Source organism: Juglans regia, chromosome 2 (assembly GCF_001411555.2).
Source record: "Juglans regia cultivar Chandler chromosome 2, Walnut 2.0, whole genome shotgun sequence".
NCBI classification, from domain to species: Eukaryota; Viridiplantae; Streptophyta; class Magnoliopsida; order Fagales; family Juglandaceae; genus Juglans; species Juglans regia.
Window position 1 is genome coordinate 24,410,925 of NC_049902.1, and position 25,091 is coordinate 24,436,015.

The 25,091-nt window shown below is 35.5% G+C and overlaps 2 protein-coding genes across 3 annotated transcripts; both read left to right on the forward strand.

Annotated features, from left to right (window-relative positions):
• Nucleotides 1-1,936: 1,936 nt before the first annotated feature.
• On the forward strand, nt 1,937-14,563 carry LOC109012175 (serine/threonine-protein kinase BSK2-like). The gene is made up of 10 exons (XM_035687892.1): nt 1,937-2,218; nt 2,634-2,857; nt 3,404-3,539; nt 4,372-4,505; nt 5,764-5,869; nt 9,012-9,097; nt 10,076-10,264; nt 10,369-10,527; nt 11,654-11,767; nt 13,890-14,563. The coding sequence occupies exons 1-10, from the start codon at nt 2,149-2,151 to the stop codon at nt 14,139-14,141; spliced, it is 1,470 nt and encodes a 489-aa protein (XP_035543785.1). The 5' UTR covers nt 1,937-2,148; the 3' UTR covers nt 14,142-14,563.
• A 3,609-nt stretch (nt 14,564-18,172) lies between these two features.
• On the forward strand, nt 18,173-23,992 carry LOC109012176 (ent-kaurenoic acid oxidase 2-like). Of its 2 annotated transcripts, XM_018993693.2 has the most exons (8): nt 18,175-18,679; nt 20,333-20,813; nt 21,358-21,621; nt 22,071-22,160; nt 22,284-22,362; nt 22,463-22,569; nt 22,864-22,985; nt 23,606-23,992. In XM_018993693.2, exons 1-8 carry the CDS (start codon nt 18,444-18,446, stop codon nt 23,727-23,729), a joined length of 1,503 nt encoding a protein of 500 aa, XP_018849238.1. In that variant the 5' UTR covers nt 18,175-18,443; the 3' UTR covers nt 23,730-23,992. The 2 variants fall into 2 exon arrangements, with proteins under 2 accessions (XP_035542255.1, XP_018849238.1); XM_035686362.1 differs by lacking the exons at nt 22,284-22,362; nt 22,463-22,569 and having other exon boundaries at nt 18,173-18,679; nt 23,606-23,810.
• Nucleotides 23,993-25,091: the final 1,099 nt, after the last annotated feature.

Genomic DNA, 25,091 nt, shown 5'->3' on the forward strand with positions numbered 1-25,091 from the left:
TCATTCACTCAACCTTTATATATCAAACATTGGAATCAAACATTAAAAAAAATGAAATTATGTCAGATTAGAAACAAAAGAACAATTCCAAAACAGTGTTGGAGCATCACATTTAGAAAACATGGCCAACCAACACAACCACAAAATTTTTAAAAAACCGAGAGCACTAAATTGAAGCAGACTCAACACTTTTTTTTTTAATGCAAACTATTTACTGCAGATTTTGATTGCTCCCAAGTGTAAACTCCAAACAAACACCCAGATTTTCTAAATTGACAATTCTACTACACTTAACTCAACAAAATAGAAAGCAGTTAATCATACAATTTCATAAGCTAGTCAATATTATAAAATGCATCATTATATACAATAAAGGACAAAACATTAATATGAAGAATTGCTCTGGAGGTAATATAAGGTGCTGGTCAGTTGGATTGACACGCTATAGTTAAAAGGATCATTAATTCACCCTAAAGATGCATACAAGATCTTTCTTCCACTTTGATTGAACATAGTGTAAGACCCAGATAAGACCCAACATCAAAAGCATAGTCTTTAAAAAATTAAAATTAGAAACTAAAAATAAAAGAATATCAAAAAACTATTTTAGTATTTTACACCATTTTCAAATACTGAAAAACTCATTTATTGAAAAACTTTTGCATAGATTCAAAAAAATAATAATTAAACTAAGAAAAATTTCACCATAATTTAAAATAAAGTGCCATTCATAAAAGCTTTATTCAAATTCTCTGTAAACAACCTTTCATTTTAAATTCTAAATTCCTTTTAAAAAACTATACAAAATACTAAAACTTTTAACTGCCTAAAGATGGCTATATACGAGCCAATCATATGAACAGTTAGAGGAAGAAGCAATCCATTGCAACCGAAAAGGATGGACGAGATTCTACGGCAACGTCATCGACGATGTAGCAGCAATAAGCAAAAAAATAAAAAAAAAACAATTACAAAGGAATAGAAAACAAACACGAAAGAAGATTGGCTTCATTAGGCAAGATTATTGAAGGAAAACAAATTTTATTTACCTTTTAACCTGAAGATTATTTTTTGGGGCTTTCGGCGTGGTGGAGTGAAGAGCAGATGGGGCTCAAGAAGGCTGGCTCCGTCGCACAGATGGGTTCCGTCGTACCAATGGGTTCTGTCAAGAGGGAGAGAGAGAGAGATGATTTTGTGTTTGGTTAAGAACTCAGAACTCAGAATCGGGAGTGAGAGGGAGGGGGATCCAGTGTATTTCACTTCATATTACTCTCTCATGAAATGCCTACGTGGTATATTCTTATTGGCTGATGCAAATAGACGTTTGGCACCCATCCAGCCTGAAGGGTTTTCCTTGAAGAATTTACTTATGAGACTTTACCTAAATAATTCGATTTATGATGGAGGATTTGCTTCTTAGATCCATTTTGGTGCTGGTAGGGATGGTGGGTTCTTTTGCTTTTGAAATCGTTTTTTTTTTTTTAATTTTTAAATAATATCAACTGATGTCAGTCGCCGGATACCTACAGTGAAATTGTAATTGAGGAATCTCACTTATTCCTCATGTATCTTGATATATTTATGTTAATAAATTATTTGTTCGAGTAAAAACAAAAAAACATGGGTAGGCTGTACTTTACGTTTAGCAGCCACTTATAATTGGTCATTAATGTCCATAGTCTGTACAATGGTTTCCCTTGAGTTACCTCCCCAACTACTGCTTCTTCTTAAAATGAGTTATGATTTGTAAATAAATTTTTTAAATTATAAAATAAATATATTAATTGAGCATAGAGAAACAGCAAAGACACGTGGCTTATGATAGGCCTACTCATGCATGCTTGACTTCCTCAGACCTTACCTTTTACTTCTGTCTTACCAACTCTCTGTCTCTACCATATTTATTATTGTTTTCTTTTTCTTTTTCCAAAAAATGGCGTTTTACAATATTGCATTGCTTCCCGTGCCTGCCCTGGCCTTGCATAGCTCAACATTTTTCCGTTCGGTTTTGGTAATCAGACCCGATATTTCGGTCCGAAAAGCATCACCCGATACTCAACCTCGTCTACTCAACCCGGACTGAGCTGTACATAGAGCTTGGGACGTTCCCCGGTTTTCTATGTAGAGCAGAGTAGTTGGTGATCAGTGATGGGTTGCTTGCACTCAAAAACCAGCCAACTTCACTCCCCGGACGACCCTTCCTCCCAACCCGACCCAGGTCCCTCCCTCTTTCTCTCTCTCACGCGAGCACTTAAAATTTTTGTGGTTTTCATTTTTGGATTTTGAAGCTATTTCGTTGTTTTTCTTTAATGTTTTTTCTCCGGTTTTGAAGCTAATGGGCTTCGAGCTGGGTTTGTTTCTCCACCTTTTGAATAGTACTAGAATGGGAGAACAAGCTGCTATTGTTTTCTCAGACTTTGACATTGATTTGAATGGGTTTTGTTTGGCTTTGGGGTTTTGAACATTCTGGGGATCAAGCTGATTTGTCTTGCTCACTCTAGACTTTGAAATGTTGGTGGGTGTTGGCATTCCCTTTTTTTAAGCAAAAGGGAATGAAGCTTCTCTTTGTTTTCTCATTTCCATGACATTGAAGCATTGATGGGTTGTTGTTTTGGCTTTATTTGGTTTTAAAGCCAATGGGGGTCAAGCTGATCAAGACCTTCAAGTCCCGGCATTCAAAGAGTACGGTCTCAGTGAGCTCCGGAAAGCCACCAATGGCTTCAGCACCGATTACATTGTGTCCGAGAGCGCGGAGAAAGCTCCCAATGTGGTTTACAGAGGCAAACTCGAGAACAACCGCTTAGTCGCAGTCAAACGGTTCTCCAAGCAGTCCTGGCCTGACGCTCAACAGTTCGTGGTGAGACATTTACGAGTCTTCTTTCTGTTTTCTGTATGAGAAAAATAAGGAAACGGGAAAATATTGCACGAAAAATAAAAGAAAATATCTTTTTGGTTTCTTCTTTGTTTGGTTGATTAGAAAGTGAAATAAAATAGGAATCGAGATGTGGACTTTTGCATGAGGCATCGATTGGGGACTGGGAGAGTTGATAGGAAACTTTATTCTAAATAGGGGTTTACTATTTTGTCCTTTGTTTTCTTCTGAAACCAAGCAGGGTCTGGGGTTTTTATTACTTATATTTCAACACTACTTGGTTTGATTCCTTTTTTTCCTTCTTTCGGACCTAATTTTTCTAGGTTTTGACCTTACTTTGATATCTCGTATTTATTTTTTGACCACTTAAATTTCTAAGCAAATGAGGAACAAAAAGAGTGATGTGTTTGGGCTTTATCTGGACTTTCGACGAAATTTTTTATATCTGTAAGTCTAAACAAACACATCTTTCCGGATCTTTGAGTAAAATTTGTTTTGAGTTTAATGCTGATGAAAATGCTTGTTCATCAGGCAGAGGCAGTGGGATTGGGGAAGGTGAGGCACAAGAGATTGGTGAATCTGATTGGTTGCTGTGCTGAAGGAGATGAACGCCTCTTGGTAGCTGAGTTCATGCCCCATGATACTCTGTCCAAGCATCTATTCCATTGTATTACTCATTCTCCTCCTTTGTAGTTCCTTTTTCAAGCACATGTTGAGTTAAAATCTATATGGTAGCAGCTGATGAGCAGTTCTACTTATATTATTCTAAGACTGGCAGTTTACCGATAAAAAAATATTCTTATTCTAACAATGGCGGTGCACTAAGTTCTGTTTTTTGTTCGACCCTCTGGCTTTTCTTCCTATATAATGAACTATAATGACATGAACTCTCCACCTGCGAGTATGCCATCAGAAGCAACAACGATAAGTGCGTTGAACTTGTGTTTTTCCATTTTGGCATTCTCTCCCAAGAGAGAATATATGTTTTGAAAATGCATATACTCTGTGCCCATATATGTACTGATTGGGGAACGGGTTTTAACACTTGAAAAATAATGTCATTTAGCATCTGGGTTAATTTAAGGGGGATTGGGGTCTAACTTTCCTCTTGGACAGTGGTGTCGAATATCAGTTTCATGTGCTAATGATTCTTTAACTTGAGTTTATTCAGTGTAGAACTGTTTTCGTGTATTTTAGCCACATGTTTTCAAATTCTCTCGCTAACTGTAACTAGTCATATGAAGCTTTGGCATTTTAAGGGAATGATGTAAATTTTCGTTTCCCTGATTTCCTCTGAAGTTTGATATTAATAATGGTGTGAAAATTGTAAATAACCATCCTTTTCTAGCGAAATGCATTGCCTTGCCAATAGAGAAAAAATCCTGAAAGAAACTAATTTAATTGTAACTGTTCATGGTTGTTGAGATGCTCTAGATGCTATGCTATGCTATGTTCTGTTCAGGGTTTCTTGTAATGATTTTTGTAGTTATATCCTGCAGGGGATAAGCAGCCACTGCCATGGGAAATGCGTGTTAGAGTTGCATATAATATTGCACAGGCACTTGATCATTGTAATGCCGAAAATCGTAAAATTTATCATGATTTGAATGCATATCGAGTTCTTTTTGATGAGGTAAGATTATGACTTTAGAGTATACAACTTCAGATTTTTTTTTTCTTTTTTGAATTTGGATTCTGCAGACTACCATGACCATTCTGGCCATAAGTATATACTTTTGTGGGAATAAGTAGGTAAAATAACTGTAATTTACTTAATCGTTAGGTTAAGTTACTGAAACTAATGGAACGACTTGATGAAAACTCTCCACTTTCAATAATCAGTACTAGGGCATTTTTCCTCAATGATGCCCTAAAGTTCCACTGTTGAATTGCTTACTGAATGTATGGACTTTAGTTAGTGATGAATAGTTAGGTTTTACCCAAGTCACCTTAGAAGGACCCTGCAGTTAATGCTTGTGTTTTGTTGCTGTAATATTACCATGGCTCTTTAGATAAGTGCTGGCAAGTATGTGAGGCTTGTAATTTATCATGAAATCAAATTGCTATAATGTTCATGGCCCATTCAAGACTTGTCATGATGCTTTTCGTGTTGCATGAACATTCCTGCTGCCTCACCTGTATAATGACAAGGGTCTAGGATGTATTCCAGTGATTCCTACAGAACAAGTTCTGTTAACATGTTACCTAGAATCCTAGATTACCCGCAAGAAAATGATTTGAGAGTGGGCCAAAACTTAAGGAAATACTCCCATTGTCTGAAATGGACAGTTGATCTTATGAAATTTATCTCATAAAGGAAACATCAATCACACTCAGTTATTGAAAATGAGTCCCCAGTAACTGACCTCAATTTCAGAAGCTTTCTAATTAGTTAAAAAGTTTGCTCCAAAAAAAGGTATATTATCTTCCAAAGTGGAGAACTAACATGAAAAATCCAAAAAGGATATGGGCTAATTGGAATGGAAGGAGTAGGATTTATGTATCTGCAATAAAAGCTATATTTGCCCATTCCTATTTTAAGTCAGACCTCCATGCTTGCTTTGCATTATTTTTAGGCCTTGCTGATTCTTTCTGCAGGGGTACTAATCCGTTTTGCTCATATTCCATATCCTCTGACATTGCTTTTGATTGTTGCTGCCATAAACATCCTAAGCATTTTTTTTTGTCTAATTCCAAAAGTTTAGAGTCAGAGTTGTTGAATAACAACCCATGCTTGCAATCAAATGCACACATATGTAAGTATGAATGTATTTATGTCTGTACATGCATGTAGAAACTTTTATGCACATCAATATGGAATTTCTTTGGCAATATTATGTAATACGGTTAATTTTTTTTGGTTAGATTATGACTGGTTCATTCATATTCAGGATGGTGATCCTCGTTTGTCTAGTTTTGGCCTTATGAAAAATAGTCGAGATGGAAAAAGCTACAGTACTAATTTAGCTTATAGTCCACCTGAGTTTTTACGGACAGGTAATTACATAGAAAAAATGTATCCTTCTGAATGACTGAAAGTTGATTGTTGGATGTATTTCCTCCTTCCAATGCTACTTGCAACTTATTTTGATCAAGGTGAATTGCATAGCTTCGATGAATGGTCAGATTATCTTTAATTTGAAATAGAATGGTATATAGGTTTCAAGTCATTAAAGCAGAATCCTTTCGTAACCATAGGCCTTGTCATGCACTGTTGTTATGTACGAAAAGCAATAAGCTTGGTTTTTTTATACAGTAATGCACTTCAAGTTTGAGTATATTATGTTGTAATGCCCCGTACTCGGAGGGTCAAGGAATTACTTCCTGTCACCTAAAAATCAGTTTCCATAACACAGATATATACTGCAAGGCTCCATAACCCATAAATTCATTTGTTCAAATCAAATATATATGTTCCTCTACAAGGACATCAAAGGAAGATCTCAACATAACAAATTAAAATCTCCATAAAGACTCAATAAAAGTATCCACATCTCAAAATACCCGAATCAACAAAAAGTAATAAATCTATTGAATAAACTCTCCAATAATCAAAGTACCCTCTTCTACTTAATCCACCATGCACACATAGCCTTGCCCATGCTTCCTATTCTCAATTCTCAGTTGAAACATCCAAAATATCTGAAAATATTGTAGAGATAAGGGGTGAATACATATACCAGTATATAAACATGAGCTAGTATAGTATGCAGAACAAAACAGATTATCAAATTATCAGAGCGAACTTCGGAAAACATTTATTTACAACGATAAAATATACAAAATCCTTTGGCATAAATGTAGCTGAACATCATCATAACAGAACATATTCCATGTTTAACCCCCGTGGTATGGTTGTGCAAACCTCGACAGCCGACCGAGCAAAAAAATAATGTGAAATCTTCCCCTTATTATTCTCGGAGTCCCAAGTCTGCACACATAAAAGATCACGCAGAAAACTAATTTGTTTCCAAAGTGGGTGCACCAGAAACATAGATAGTACCAACATTATAACAGAGACCATAGTTTTACACCCGTGGTAAGGTTGAGACAGAAGCAGAAACAGAAAATCATGCCATGGTTTTCAGATGCAACATCATATTATAAAAGAGTACTGAACATAAACAAATAATCTTCATATAATCATGTTCAAAATTTCAAATTTTCATAATCGCTCTTTTTATACAATTGAGAACATAATGCAAAAGCTTTCTCATGTCTACACCAGTCATGATATAAAATATTTTTCTTTTTTTATACAGATATCATGAGTAATGTAGATAAAATGATTGAGGTTGTTTTCAAGTTTTTCATAACAAAGCAAAATGCATGTTTTTATAAAATCAACGTCAATTGATTATTTTAATACAAAGTCTAGCATAGGAGCACCATTTACTTGACTCTTCAGAGAATTACTTAAGCCTTGAACTCGAGCTCTAGTAGTATCACAACCTAAACTAGAAAATATTCACTAACATGTTAATAATCAACACAAAACCCTTAGGGGTTTGCTCAAGTGGTAAAGACCTTGGGCTTGGGGGTTTGCTCCCCCCAAGTCTAAGGTTCAAATCCTCTTGAGTGCAAACAATCTCTAGGAGCCATCGAACTGGGAGGTTTTCCTATTGAATTACCCGAGGTGCACTTGTAGAAAACTCCTTATCGAGGGCCTGTGCAGCCCTAGGATTAGTCGGGACGCTGTTCCTGGACACACGGTGCTAAGAAAAAATAAATAATAATAAACAACACAAGCACAAAACCAATCTAACTAACAAAATTCCCAAGCACAAAACCAATCTAACTAACCAAATTCCTGTAATTATTAACTATAATTTAGCACACTTAATCCATAATAATGCCTCTATTTCTAACCATGGCACAAGCACAACTTCCAAACTCCCTACACCAATACTTTAGCCCAACCTCCTCAATTCTGCTTTACTATTCACAACAACATGTCAACCAAGCAGCCCACAAGACAACATACCGAATAATCAAACAACACATTACCAAGTCCACTCCTTCATTGATCTACCACATCACAATCAAGGGGACCTTCACACGCCAACCCACCATGAGTTTACTTAACTTATCGATTCTATCATACAAATAAAGGCAGAATACTTTTCCAGCAAACACCAAAATCAATTGTACAACACTCTATTAGACTTGGCCAGCATCTAACAAGAAGAATTTTCCCAACCATCAATTAGAACCGTCCACAAAATCAACAACCTCAATACAAGATTTTCCCAACCACCGATTACAGCAGTCCACACAAGCAACAATCTCAACACAAAAATTCATAGTTAGCACAACCCATGAATTTATAGAAATCAAGTGCTAGTTATACCTCTGTGATTTTGACAAATGAAAGTAACCGTCAGACCTGCAGGAGATTCTGCTAGGTTGTTTTGAAAATTGGGGATGTTGTGTGCGATGGAGGTTAGCAGCGGGTTGGATCTTTTGTGAGTGATGGCATGGGTGTTTGCTGTGGTCTAAGGTGGAGTCGGGTGGTCTGGCCATGAGGGCTGGTGGCTAGGAGCTGGATGACAATGACGCATAGGGGCAACAGACCCCGATCTGAACAGATATCTAGAGTGAGTGAGAGAGTGAGTGAGTGAGGAGGGCTCTATGCGATGGCTGGGGGAAAGAGAAAATGAGAGTGTGGGAGAAAGAAAAACTTACCGTTGTTCAGGACAGAGAGGCAGTTGTGGAGAGTGAGAATCTGAGTGGAGTGGCATGAATGGAGGGGAAAGGGGAGTGAAGTGGGGAAAAGAAAAAAAAAACTGAAGGGAAAAGAAAAATGAAGAAACCGTTTGGGAGAGGGGAAGAAAAAGAGGAAAGAGGAGAAGAAACCAACTTAGCAAAATGACACCATTCCTACAGCTGGGTTGGGCTCCTCCATGGGTCTGGGCCAAGAATTGGGCTGGGCCGGGTGTTACATATTTTCTTTCAAAGTTGCATTTAATAAGTACAGACTAATTTTTCTATGGGCTGTGAGGCCTGCTAATAAGTTCCTGTTATGTAGTATTAACCCTTCACTTCTGGTGGTGATATGTTCATTTTAGAAAATTCAGTTGATATTATTGGAGATATGAAGACCCACGTCCAGTGAAGTTGATTATTGTCGTGCCTGCAGGAAGGGTCATCCCAGAGAGTGTGATCTACAGTTATGGAACTGTTCTGTTGGACCTTTTAAGTGGGAAGCATATTCCTCCAAGCCGTGTATGTTGCCTCCATTCCATAAACCTTTAGATTGTTGTCTATTTGTTTGTGTTGGAAGGGTTTTATTTTTCTTGTCTTCTTCTTCTTTTATGTTATCTCCATCAACCTGTCTGATCTAACTTGAATGCATTCTGTTTTTCATTTCATTCCATTATATATGTATAATGTGAACTTTCACTAGTTCTTTGTGGTTAGTAGGTGTGTTCTGTGGATGCTTCCCGTGTACTTGAGCTATGCCTTTTACTATCAATAAATTTTTACTTATAAAAAAAAAATGTATAATGGGAACATACTTTTAGTTATTTACGACATCAGCACTGCCTCAAATTACTGAGAACATCGGGTTATGAGAAAAATGGCTCCACAAAGAGTTGTATGCTCATTACCTTCACTTGTTTAGTAGATAGTATCTTTAATATTCGTCTCATTCTTGCATTGCATAACTTACTAAGAGCTGGTTTGGATAATGAGACGAGATAAGATAGCTTTAGATGAAAGTTGAAAGTTGAATTAAATATTGTTAGAATATTATTTTTTAATATTATTATTATTTTGGAATTTGAAAAAGTTGAATTGTTTATTATATTTTGTGTGGAAATTTGAGAAAGTTGTAATGATGAGATGGGATGAGATGAAACACTTTGAATCCAAATGAGCCCTAAAGCTCATTGGTATTTCTTTGTGTATGCATTTGGGTGACCACACACAGAGACAGAGAGTTGAATCATATAAATATATCATCATCATCGTCATCGTCATCATCATTCAAGTGTTGTTATAATTCCAGGCATTGGACTTGATAAGTGGGAAAAATGTATTGTTGTTGATGGATTCCTCATTGGAAGGACAATATGCCAATGACACACACACACACACACAAAGTCGCATCTAGTTGAATCATATGATCGCATGTGCTTTCCTAAATATATCATCGTCATCATCATCATCATCATCATTCAAGTGTTGTTATAATTCCAGGCATTGGACTTGATAAGTGGGAAAAATGTATTGTTGTTGATGGATTCCTCATTGGAAGGACAATATGCCAATGATGATGCTACTAAATTGGTTGAACTTGCTTCAAAGTGTCTTCAGTCTGAGACTAGGGACCGACCTGATACAAAGTTTCTTCTCGCAGATGTTGCACTGCTTCTAAAGCAGAAAGAGGTGGAATTTTATTTTATCCTTAAATCTTAAATCTTAATGCCACCTCACTTTATGATTTAACAATGCATTCCTTGGCCTATACTTGCTTTTATTCTGCTATTTAGGTAACATCGCACGTTCTTATGGGCCTGCCTAAAAATACAGCTGTGCTGCCAACGTTGCTTTCCCCACTTGGGAAGGCTTGTGCAAGGATAGATCTTACTGCTGTGCATGATATTTTGTTAAAAACAGGCTATAAAGATGATGAGGGTGCAGAAAATGAGGTAGCAATCTCCTTGAACACATTAAATGCAATGGATGCTCTTTTATTCTCTCAAAATATATCAATGTTGTTTAATGGATGTTAAATAGTCAAATGAATGAATAACCTCTAATTCGAGAAATATACCGAGCTGCCAAAGAAGTTTTGGTAGCAATTGTAATACTATATATCTAGTATAATAGGGTGGTGAATGAGATCTCACACTGCTTGGAATGGAGAAGTTTTTGTGATTTATAAAGATTCCAAGAAGCTCCAACTGTAACCTCGGCTAGTTATTTTGGAGTATCAACTCATATGTGGCTTGAGCTTTCCTTAGATTGTTACAAATGGTATTAGTGCTAATTTCAACTGGAAGTGTGAGATTCGACTATGCCACCACAACACAATTGATTGACGAGGACGTTGGATATTTAAAGAGTGAGAGATTGTAATATTCTGGATTTAGTAGAAGAGGTGGTGAATGAAATCCTACATTACTTGGGTGGGAAAAGTTCTTGCAATTTATATTATTCCAAGGGGTTCTAATTCCTACCTTAACTAGTCTCCACATGTGGCTTGAACTATCCTTGGGCCGTTAAGCAATTACTTGGAGAGTGGAGATGTGTCATTTACTTGTACATTTTAGTTTTAAAAATTTGTCTTTTTGGCATATACGTGTTGTGTCTGTTGTCATCTCCATGCAAGTTGTTTCCATGCAATCTGGATATATGATTGTTTTGAATTGCATAAGTCTTAAGCCCCGTTTGGATGTTGAGTTGAGTTGAAATGAGTTGAGTTATTTATAAATAGTAGGGAGTTGAGATGGTGAAGTGAGTTTTGTAGAGCCCACCTAAGATGAGTTTAGATGTTTTGAATGTTTAGATGAGTTTAGATGTATTTATGGGAAGTTGAAAAAGGTTATGGGTCCCATGTGTAAAGAGGTTTTGAGTTGATATGAGTTTAGTGATTTGAGAGTTGGATATTAGACTCAGTTTAAAATTAGATTGATCTCAGTTCAATCCAAGTTCCAAACGGGGCCTAAAACTTGTTTGGCAACCTGTGCTGATTTTACTTGTGTTTTCCTTATTTTGGGCTCATAGTATCATGAATTCTATTTCACGGTATTCTTGAACCATATGCATGTGTAGCTGTCATTCCAAGAATGGACGCAACAAGTGCAGGAGATGTTGAATACAAAGAAATTTGGGGATATTGCGTTTAGGGATAAGGATTTCAAGAGTGCAATCGAGTATTATTCCAAGGTAGATGCATTCTTTTCCTCTCCTTTTCTGTATTTACAATGGCATTTTTCTGTGCATATTTTTCTGGCAATCCAGGGAGTTTCATAATGATATTAACTCCATAGTTTAGCGTTCAATATGCTCAGGGATCAGAAATATGTTTTTAGCATATCTGAAAGGGTGATAACCTTGTAACCCACTGCCCACTTAAATAAAGTGTGTTTTTTTTTTTTTTTTAAAGGAGGACAGTGCCCCTATTTTTATTGATAGCCCTCACTTATGACGGAAGAAAACCGTAGTTACAACCAGATACCTGAGGGTTACAGATATTCATAAAAAACCAAAACCCAGGCATAAAAATACCTAGACGCCAAACCAAATTACATATATTCAAACTTACAATAGACGAAACAAAAATAAAACAAATAAAAAGAACCTGCAAAAATGAAACAGCACAAGCATAACAATTAATAAACAAGTTAAACAAACCAAATAAAAACAATATCTCATGGCGAGATCTGCAAATTGGGAAAACCAAGTCAATCCATGCAAAGAAGACCTCTTAGAGTATTGATCAATGGAACTTGATCTGCAAACCAATCCATGTTTAAAACCCTAGCTCCCTGTTTAACAAGATAATCAGCAACAACAATCCCTTCACGATAAACATGATTTACTCTATAGTCCAAACTTTCAAGACAAATATGAAGCTCCTCTCAAAAATCCTCAAGATACCAAATATTGCACTCACCCTTTCTGATCCAATTAACTAGAATCCGTCTCAATGTCAACCGGATAGAAACCAAGATTACAACATCTCTTTGCCCCTTCCAATAAACCCCTCAGTTCAGCAAAATTATTGGAGCCCTGACCTAAGAAAACAGAGAAAGCCGCACACATCCTACCATTGTCATCGCGGATGACCGCCCCCCCCCCCCCAAGCAACAGCTTGTCCAAGGTTACCCAAACTACTACTACCAGTATGAAGTTTCACCCAACCCTACAAGGGCGGAGTCCACTTCACCATAGAGACCTGTTTCACCCTTGGTAAAATGACTGGAATATCCAACTATTTAAAATAAAGTGTGCTTCCTATAAACGGTATAAACAGTAAAAATATTGCATTTATAATCTATGAGAAATACAAGAAAGCCTTCTACCACACACTTTCACCTAACCAACATGTGATTTGTAATTTTTTCTATTATATTTAAATACACATATTTAAGCATTAAGATAGAAGGAAAAAAATGACAAATCACATATTGATTAGGTGGAGGTGTGGTATAAGTAGGGGTGGCAATATGTGACACGACCCGTTAACCCAATACGAACACGACACGATAAAAGCGGGTTAGGGTTTAGTTTTAACGGGTTTGGGTCAAAACGGATTGACCCGTTAAGATACGATTGCTTGATGGGTCACTAACGAGTCAACCCGTTATGACCCGTTAAAAAAATTAAATTTACCTTTATACCCTTAGACCTAAAGGGCAAGGAAGACGCTCCACTTTCTTCTTCAAGTTCTAAATTTGTTTAGATCTGTGTTTTTAATTTTTTATTATATTTGAGATTGTAACATTAATATATTTACATTGTATGTTTTGTTTATTATATTTGGGATGTAATTTTAATAATGAATATTATTACAAATTGTGTGGATCGTATTTATTTGGATTGTAATTTTAGACTTGTAGTTAGTTTTTTATTTTTTATAGATATTATTTATATTTAAATATTTATATAAAATAAATTAAGTCAAATGGGTCGAGTCTTGTCGTATCGTGTCTGTTCAACCCATTAACGTAAACGAGTTGAAACAGAACGGGTCGTGTCGTGTCAACCCGTTATTTTACCGTGTCGTGTTCGGGTTTGAAATTTTGACACGAAATCCTTAACGGGTCGTGTTCGTGTTGACCCATTAAGTATAATGTACATACCTTTACATGACACGAATACGACCCGTTAACATCATTTGATACTCCTAGGTATAAGTCTTCTATGAAGAATTTCTCATAATCTATCACTGAATAAGATTTTGTGTAGTGGGTCCAAAAACTCTACCGAGATATCACTTTCTTCTTCTTCTTCTTCTTCTTCTTCTTCTTCTTCTCTTGTTTTTTTTTTTTTTTTTGATAAGCAGCTGGTTGCAATGATGCCCGTTCCTTCGGCCACTGTCTTTGCAAGGAGAGCCTTCGCCTACTTGATGAATGGTCAAGCAGAACTTGCCTTAAGGGACGCCATGCAGGCTCAAGTGTGCATACCAGAGTGGCCAACTGCATTCTACTTGCAGGCTCTTGCACTCTCAAAGCTAGGAATGCAAACCGATGCTCAGGACATGCTCAATGATGGGGCAACCTTCGAAGCAAAGCGGCAGAACAGTTGGCGTAGCTAAATTCCAAGCTCGATGCAAATACACTCAGTTTCCGTTTCCATCTGTCCTTGACACCATGGTGGCGATGTGGTGAGGAAAAATGAATAGTGTTAGTAGATGTTTTCAGGAAATTCCAACAGATAATGTGCTTGAGCAATGTATAAAGAAATTTCTCCAAAGATTAAAAAAAATAAGTCTTTGATTTATCAGATGGACATTTACCATGTGAAAGCTAATTTACGTGGCCTCTCATTGTCCCGCAGGGCGGAATTATCGCAATGAGTTAGAAATATGAAGTAGCAGATTCTTGTTTCCTTTGACATGTAATAGTTTTTTTTGGTTGGGGTTTCTGAAGGGCCCTGTATATTGGAGCAGTCAATGTTTTGCAGTGACAGATTTTGAATTTTGTTATTGGAACAGCAATGGTTTGGCCATTTTTCTTATCCTAAAAAATATTAATACAAAGTAATATTTAACTGAAGAAAGAAGGAATAAATGCAATGACATTGATGAATTACAAGCGTTTCAGGATTCAGGAATTGGAAGTTTTGATGTCAAGAACATTCCCTTTTCACAGGTTTGGGGGTGATATGAGAATTTTATGTTTTGTTTGAAAGTTTAAAATATTGTATTTTAATATTATAATTGTTTTGAAATTTGAAAAATGTGAATTGAGATTTAAAAAAGTTGAATTGTTTATTATATTTTGTACGAGGATTTGAAAAATGTGTAATGATGAGATGAAATAAGATGAGATGAGAATTTTGTATCTCATCCCACCCCCAAACCTGCCGAGCTGAGTTGAGTTCTTTATCAAATATGTTGAAGGGTTGAGTGAGTTTTGTAGGGCTCACAATGAGTTTAGTTGTGTTTGAATGTTAAGATGAGTTTAGATGTATATATGAGAAATTAAAAAAAGGTTGTGGGTTCCATGTACAAAGAGGTTTTGAGTTGAGATGAGTTTAGTGATTTGAAAGTTGAGTGTTTAGATGTTAGACTCAGCTTAAAATTAGACTGAACTGAATTGTTCAGTCCAAGTTCCAAATGGGATCTAAACCAAAACAATTATGAAAACATAAAAAAAGATATGAAAACACCCATTAACATTATGTTGAATAATCTTTCTAAAATGTCGTCAAAACAAATCTATCTTGAGATATGAAAATAATAATACTTACTGTCTACTAATGGCCCATATTTCGTGGTTTTGATTGTTAAGATTGGTCTACTAAAAAGCCTTTACGTTCTTGGCCGTATCGAATTTGGCAATCGAAATTAAAAAGAAAAAAAACAGTTCTTATTTGGGAAGTTCTGGTTCATGACAAGAATTAAAAATCTAGATTAGGACATTCTAAGACTATAACATATTATATAATGCTTTGTCATGGTAGTTGGATTAGAGACTTAACATGCTACTGCACATGGAATACAATTGAACTATATTCGTCACGAAAATGTCTTGTTCAATGTAAGGATAGATCCAAAATATATCTAGAGATAAATCAATAAAATAAAATAAAAAATAAAATAAAATGATGAGGTGGCTCAATGCTTCAAAAATTATATAAATAATAAAAGGTAATGAATCAATACAAAGTGCTAATAAGTGTGTTGATAGGCATTTTGGTTGTCTATTAGTGGATAAGATAGATAGGTCCAAGTACTCCATCTTCTATTTATAGGGCATGCAAGTAATAAATACAAAGGCATCTAGGATGAGTCATGCATATGCTTGATATGTTGTCATGTTGTGAGTAATATAAAGTGATTGGAGACTTTGATGCATGCATGCATGATGTATATGCTTCCTTGCCATGTTGTTAGCAACATTGAACCTAGCTAGCTAGAAAGAACCTTTCAAACATAGGGTTTGCCATTGTATTTAAATTTTTAGAATAGTCTGGTTTTGGGATTTCTTTTTATAACCCAAAGCTTCTCTGTTTATAAAGTATTTCTCCCCATGTGACGAGTTCCACACGCCACCGCAATTTGGCGACTCCAACAAGCATAGGCGCGCGCCGCACCAATAGATTTTTTGGCATCAATGTTTTAAAATATGTACCACCCTACCTTATCTCTGCTACTACGTGAGCCTAAGGCTAACCAATACAGATGAAAACATTTCATTTGGAATTATACCATACACTAGTTTTTACTATCTAAACACAATATTTTATTTTTTAAGTTTTAAAAACATCTACTTAGATGAACAGTAAATAAACAATATAAGACGGTGAAAATTGACATAAATAGTATATGAACAATGAAAACTGACATGAATAGTTCAAAATTTGGGTACTCTATAAAATAGTGAGACGCACACATTTTTCAAATTCTAAAAATTAAAAGCTATATCATCTCATCTCACTATCTAAACACATATTTTTTTATAAACTATTTTATTTCATATTATCTCATCTGAACTGTGTATCCAAACGAAGTCTAATGCTTCGGTAGAGTGGCCAGTGTTCATGGAGTACCGCCAAATATATAATTTTTTCGTCTTTAACTATCTACCTATGTTCATTCTTTCTGTTAATGAGAACATGAAAACAATAGAAGTAAAGTTCTCCAACGAAATGCCCTAAAAGCATTCTCATTGGATTTCCCATAACCTGTTTTTCCCTATAATGTGAGAAAAAATTTCGGGAATACTCTTAAAACCTCCCTCCATCCGGATTCATATTTTAGGGAAAAGATTTAGAGAATGAATAGTGGCTCCTCATATTTGAGGAACCACTATTCATTCTCTAAATCACTTTTATCAATATTTTATTCATTTCAATTAAATTAATTTTTCTTCCAATCATTTACACTTTCTCTCATACTCATATTTATTATAGTGTTAAAAATAATTTAAATAACTATGAAAATATATAAAAAATAATAATTTTAAAAATATTAAAAATAATTTAAATTTTTATTTAAAATATTCACTAGAGTAATAGTTCAAAACATAAGAAATTGAGTAGTTAAATTTGTAAATGGAAGTGAGAGAGAAAAGTAATAAAAAAATAATAGAAAAATATTATTTTAATAGAATAGGAAATAGATAGGGAATATGATGTAGAAGGTTTTGAAAGATGAATGTACTTTTTAACTAAATTATATGAAATTTTATGAAGAACCTAACGTGAATGCTCGATGAAAAATCACAGATCTTTCTATTGATAATGCATGGCTTCAAGCCACAACTAATTGATCTACTTATTGGATCAAAACAAAACGCCTTTGGTGGTCCTCTTCTTGACCTAGCTAATTAAGAAACATGGACATGAAGTACTTTCGGTTAATTGCTCATTTTATTTTATTTCATTTCATTTTGTCCCCTCCCTCTCTGTCTAAGCAATGCAAACATTGTAATAAGATTTTGTATGGGGTCACTCCACCCCGTCCTCTTATATCTCTAACTTAAACTCACTGCATCATTGATTAAAAGAAAAAAAGGGTACAAGGCAAAAACCTTGATCTTGCCAAATCTAATATGTATCATGATAAAGTCGCTCACTTAGTATCATTGTCTCTTGGGATTCTTGAAGGGTTAGACAGGAATATTAAATAATGTATAAAACAATGATATTTGCATGTGTCCTCATAATATAATAAAATAGCATAATTTCTCTCCACAAAAAATATATATATTTACGTATGAAAAGTTTTTCTTATCAGTCACTATTCATTACCCCACACCCCACACCTTATGAAAAATACTTCCACACCTTACAGAAAAATAAACCTATAAGTAGAGCGTGAAAGTGAATAGTGACTATGCATATAATTCCTTATTTGTATACACGTATGTGTAATTTAGTCGCCTACCATGCTGGTCATGACTCAGTTTGTATTTTTTTTTTTATAAGTTTGCTTAAGGTGGAGGATGGTTTTATGAGTTTTCTTCTACAAAAATTGAGCGAAATGTAGGCACATTTTCACCTTCATTTGAATCTCATAATCTTCAAGAGCGAGCTATCACAAAGTTTGATGGTGTTTTTTGTAGGGAATAATTTATCTTAGATTTTTGAGAATCATCCATTTATCAAATTTAGGTATTCCCACGTGCAAAGTGGTGTCACCGATCAACAACGAAGAGCATCTATTTTCGTGAAACAGCATCAGATGGAAGGAAGATGACAAACTTAACAACGTCATCATGTATGGATTTACGCTGTTCTTGGCAACATGTCAAGACTGCACGCACCGTGAATACAGACAGGTTTAGGCAGAGACGAGAGTCTTTAAAAGCCTACTCTGGATTATTTTGGTATTGAGAGAGCTTTCATTGGAGCCTTTGATCCAAGAAAAAGAAAAACAAAAAAGGTGAAGATGGAATTGGGTTTTTGGTGGATTGTTTCCAGTACAGCTTTGATTGGTGGGTTTGTTGCAGTATGTTGGTTGCTGAAGAGTGTAAACGAGTGGTACTATGTTTCAAAGCTGGGTGGGAAAGGGAATACTCTCCCTCCAGGTGATATGGGCTGGCCTTTGATTGGGAATATGTGGTCTTTTCTCTTTGCTTTCAAGTGGGGAGACCCTGATTCATTCGTCTCCAGCTTCGTATCCAGGTCTCTCTCTCTCTCTCTGTTTGTGTGTGTGTGTGTGTGTGTATATATATTGTGTAAGTTGGAAGAAAATCTGTTAATCTGTGAGAAAGATGAACTGGTCCCAAGAGAGTGAAAACAAGTACTACCATATATACTAACATGCATGTTTATTAATCACATATATGACCTGAGTTGACCGTGTTGTAGTACTTTTTATCCATGGCGCATGGGGATCATCGACATGAAAGAATCCACAAAATGCAAATTAATATCATATTGCAGAGCAAAATGAATATCCTCGAGCGGAGTTGTGTCTATTTAAACACAAAGACTGGAAATACACTAAAAACGGGAATAACAAAAAATACATTTATTTTCCTATAACTGGGAGCATAAAATCCGAGACTGTGAGAGTGATTTGTCTTTGAGATATGCAGTGTCAACATTCCAAGATATGACCCGAGAAATGCTCTGCGAGAATACTCCCAAGATATGCTCTGTTTTGAATCCGAGATATGCTCAATCAATTTGTTGAGATTTCCTTAACTAGTCAAACTACCATTTTGGGTTGAAGTTGTTGCCGTTGATACCCCTTCATCCTTCAAAGTCTCTCCACTACTGTAGCATGAATTGTGGGAGTTTTCCTTATCACTTCGATAGTTATGCTCAGCCTTATCACTCCCTTGAGTCCCACAATTCACGCCGAGATGCTGGGTTGTGCCAATACTCTGTTTGGGTGGTGGAAGTAGAGTTGGTGGAAGCCATGAGAGTATACGAAAAACAAGGAGTGGGTATGAATATTGATTATTTTGTGGGAAAAGCTTTGAGATTCCAGCGAAAATAGGACAGAAGCAGTGCAAATAACTGTTCCACATAAGGCCAGAAAGAGACGGAAAAAAAAAACATATTTCAGATATATTATAACTAACAAAAACCGTCTCTCCCAATCAGTAGAGCAGATATTCTCATTCAATTTCAGACACTACAGTTCACCCCACTTTCTAGAGAGAGTCTACCTTTTCCCCTTAATTAGTATTCTCTGATATCATTTGTACCATGAAACAACTCGAACAAATATGGGTAATGTTCACTGACACTCAAATACGCGACACTCTGTTGTGCTATATCTGATCTGCTAGAGCTGTCCTTTATCTTGTCTTGAATTATTTTCAAAATTTTGTCATGACACGCAATTGCTTGCCCACTGTTATGATCTCACATCGATTAAGTATGAGATTGGTTGATAGTTTATAAATCCCTAGGCACCATTCTCTTATAAGCTAGTTTTCAAGGGATAGTTCTACCTAGTAGGTTTATAACAAATGGTATCGGAGCCAGGTTACGTCTAAGGCCATGTTGCGACGGTTGCAATCGTGTGGCACGGGGGGTGATGCCGGCATGGTAGTGTTCGCTCGGAGCTAGAAAAAGACCTAGTGCACAGCCAGCCAGTGTGAACACCGGGACCGTCGTGAATGTCGGCTGCGGAGAGTGGTGGTTGTTACGATCCCACATCGACTAAGTATGAGATTGGTTGATGGTTTATAAACCCCTAGGCACCCTTCCCTTGTAAGTTATTTTTCAAGGATAAGTTCTACCTAATGGGTTTATAACACCCACTAACACATACAGTTGCAATACCTTGTATAATTCTTCTTTCTGCTTGGGAACTTGCAGATTTGGCCGCACAGGAATCTACAGGGCCTATATGTTTGGAAATCCAACCATCATTGTCACCATGCCAGAAACATGCAGACGAGTCTTGATGGATGATGAAAGATTTAAACAAGGCTGGCCTAAATCCACTTGTGATTTAATGGGGAAGAAATCATTTTTGGGTATTAGTGATGAAGAACACAAGAGGCTCCGCCGGTTAACAGCAGCTCCGATCAATGGACATAAGGCACTATCTGTGTACCATGAGCACATCAGGGATATTGTAGTGAATTCATTAGATAAATGGACTAAGGAAGAGAGACCAATTGAGTTCTTGACTGAGATTAAGAAGATCACTTTCAAAATTATAATGTACATTTTTCTAGGCAGTGAGATTGATCCAATGATGAAGACATTGGAGAAGGAGTATGCTATTTTGAATAATGGACTAAGAGCTATGGCCATTAACCTCCCTGGATTTGCTTACCATGAGGCACTCAAGGTAATATCCTATACAAAAGTTTCTTTCATCCAATTTTTTTTTTCAAGATCTTTAGCCTAAAACTGTCAAAGTTTTTGGACACTTGCTGCTGGCGTTTGTTCGAAATTGCCTCATCATGTGGAGTTGGCAGGGAGTATATCCTCAATACGCGAGCATATTCCCTTTTTTTTGTTAGAGAAATAAATAAATAGCTAAAAGAAGTTTTCTATCTAGCTGAAGATTTAGTACAAGCAGGTATATATAGAGAATTTGTAGTTAAATAATTGTTTCACAATTGGCATATTTTTTTTCCATGTTGATAGTTGGATTTAGATCCACTAGAGTGGGCAAGAACTCTAGGACTTAGAGTGAAAGAGAGATAAACACATAAAGTGGATTTCACGGCATTTATAGGGCCTACTTTGTGTGTTTACCTCACTCTCACTATAGACTCTAGAATTTGGGCAAGAACTCTAGGGGATCCAATCCCTGATATCTATTTATTCTCTTTACTTTGATTACCATAGTTATTCTATTTGCAAGGAAAATAATTCTTTTGTGTCAGGCTCGGAGAACTTTGGTAAATATTCTTCAAGATGTTGTAGATGAAAGAAGGGCAAGAAAAGGAAGTGATATTTCAGAGACACGCAAGAGTATGATGGACCTATTAATGGAAGTTGAGGATGAGAATGGAAGAAAATTGGATGATGAGGAGATAATTGACATAATCCTCATGTACTTGAATGCTGGTCATGAATCTTCAGCGCATGCCACAATGTGGGCAACCCTTCTTTTACACCAGCATCCGGAATGTCTTCAGAAAGCCAGGGTGAGTGCAAAATCTTGGTAGTGTGCACTTGGACACAGCTTCTTCTATTTATAAACTTTCAGCATTTAAGGGAAGGGGAGACTAACTTTGAGCTTCACTCAAAACTATTAATAGTCAGAGAATACGGAGGACGTGGTACTCACATCCTATTACAGAATGCCATGACATTAAAATTGCTTGAGATAACTTGTTATCCTATGATAGAATAGGAGTAGTAAGTATTGGTACAATATAAGAAAACTGCTTATTTGTGGTCAATTATTTTCTGAAAAAAATTATTATTTTCTGTCGAAATGAGTCTGTTTTCGTCACAAATAAAAATGATTTTTTCCCGTCCACCAATTCTTGTGGACGAGATAATGAATTCCATTGATGATTGGATCAATCCGCCATTTTCCCACACTATTTTTGAAACTCAAATACTATTTTAATTAACTTGACTTTTTCAGGCAGAGCAAGTGGAGATTGTTAGAAGAAGATCATCATCAGATGAAGGATTGAGCTTCAAAGAAATAAAGCAAATGGAATATCTTTCCAAGGTACATTTTGCTTATCCTTAATGACACATCCGAGACCATGTATTTAAATTCAGACAATATTCTATGAAATCGTATAAATTTAGATATAAAATAACCATTTTTATACTTGACTTGGATCAAAAGGTAATTGATGAAACGCTGAGAGCAATGAATGTTTCATTGTTTACTTGTCGGGAGGCAAAAACTGATGTTACCATCTGTGGTTAGTGATTCATTCAACTCCATTAATTAATACTTTTTATTCCTTGTTGGTTTATTTCTTAATATTGAAATTTATGAACAATTATGTTTATATATTGAAGGTTATAAAATACCACAAGGATGGAAAGTGTTAGTTTGGTTCAGGGGTGTTCACTTGGATCCAGAATATTATTCAAACCCCAAACACTTTAATCCTTCGAGATGGGATGTAAGTAATTAGACAATATTTATATAGAGTAATGCTATATGCAAGTTTTAAATATACAAGTCTCGTACAAGTCTTTTGTACAAAAGTAGGCCCTACCAGAAAAATGACTTTTTGTTTTACGCTTTTTACTGATAGGATCCATTTTTTTTACAAAGAGTCTACACGAGGCTTGTATATTTAAAGCTTGAACAAATCGTTGCTCATTAATATATGTATGCTGCTATTATTTCTTTGATGAGTAGATAGCTATTTATACATGATGTTATGTTTAAATGCAATGCACTATTAATGCAGGGACATAAATCCAAGGCAGGAACTTTTATTCCCTTTGGAACAGGGAGTAGGATTTGCCCCGGAAGTGATTTGACTAAGCTTGAAATTTCCACTTTTCTTCATTATTTTCTCCTTAATTATGAGTGAGTACTTCTCTCTTTGTTTTTCTTTGCTTTTCAAATAGTGGAAGGAAAAATGAGAAAGGAATTAGCTGTTTAATTAATAGTTTAAGATTTTACTTGATTTTTCTCTGGTCAAGATCAGATTTTACGAGAATATATATGATCAAGTCTGAAAAATTCAAACACCCAGCCTTCAGAGCTTGCTGATGCATATCATGTATTAAATAAAGTGGGCCAAATTAGTTTGGGCTAACCTATATAACCAACTCACCATTATACATACACATACAACAGTTTTTTACAATTCTTTTGTACAAAAACTTATTTAAAATTTGAAGTAACACTATCACATTTATTTATTATAAAATGTTGCAAAATAGTTGTATGCATATCATTATTATTTTTTTAATATGCAAGAACATAAAAATGAAAAATGATTGGGCAACCAACCCTGAAGAATTTTTTTTTTTTTTTAAAAGCACATAAGTTGAATACTTTTTGTCATGCATGGAAATGAGTCGATCATGTATTTTTGTAATAATGTATCTTTGCATGGCATAAAAATCCCAACAATTCAAGTTGGTGGAGCTCTCTAATCATGAGTGATTTTGGTTTAAACCCTAGCTTTGATGTGCATGCAGACTGGAACTGCTGAATCCGGGAAGTGGAGTGAGATATTTGCCTCATTCAAGTCCCATAGACAATTGTCTTGCCAACATCAAGAAGCTGATCTCGCCATCATCATCTACACAATCAACCAAATAGTCTGCCTACTTTTTCTTTCTCTGCTATATAATATGCTCGACCTCTTTGCTTTAGCCTATATTATATGTAAACTTTCCTCTCTCTCTCTCTCTCTCTCTATATATATATATATATATTCTCTCTCTCTCTCTCTCTCTCTCTCTATATATATATATATAGAGAGAGAGAGAGAGAGATCATGTAAGTCCATGACCATGAAAGAGGCCTCCTCATGTTGTACTAGTAGCATGTTTTTTTAATAAGAAAGGCCTTTCATTTTCTCCTGCTGCTTTATCATACTATACAAATCGATCTCAGGTCATGCAGTCCCCATTTCACCGAAAAAGCAAACATAAATTCAACATATATAGTGTACTGCTGACGCTGAACATTAGTACTATATATGTTTATGTAAAGGGTTGTGCAAAGAATTAACATTAAAATATAAATTAAATAATTAAATTTATATAATCTTATATCAGGAATTAGATTTATTACTTTTTATCTTTTTATTATTATATTGTCACATGTCTTTTTTTACTTCCTCGTGTATTTCTATAAATAGTACTACTGTACACGGATGTAATTAACACTTTACGGAAGAATACTTTTTATTTCACTTTCAGAAGATTCTTTCCCTTTCTCTTGACCCTTGATCTGCTAGGATTTTCACCATTTCTATGCTCTCCTAGGGTTCACTTTACATGGTATCAGACGTCATTTTTTTCTTGCTTCTATGGCGCTGTCTCACAAATCCATCTCCGAGGATGTCACTTTTCCTTATTTTCTTCATCCTAGTGGCAGTCTTGGTGTTCTCTTGGTTACGCAACTTCTTCTCAGTGAGAACTACCATGCCTGGTCTCGCTCAATAACTATGGCTCTCTTGATGAAGAATAAACTTAGATTTATTGATGGATCCATTACTAAACCTTCGGATTCAACAGACTTTTCTCTCAATGGCTCCATTATATATTTATTACTAAAGAATTGGAGTGGTGGCTACTCTAGCTGATATGAACATCTGCTATTAGAAAAAGTTAAATACTTATAATATATAAAGGTAAACGGATTAGGTATCACAAATAAAGTCAGCAACATTTTAGAACCTTCTAAGTCAATAGGTTAGGGTCAGGGTTAGGTTAGGGTATGATGGATTAGGTTTCAAGCTCTGCCGTCTGTCTATGTCTATGATACAAGGTTCTTCAATTGGACCACTCTTCTATTTTAGTTAACGATTTTTACCTACCCTAAACGTATATATGTTTTCCTACTTTTTTTATATTATTTCATTTTTTCTTTATTTATTTTAAATATCTTTTTAACTACCATTCATTACAAGAAAACTGTTTATTTATGGTTAATTATTTCTTACGAAAATGATTA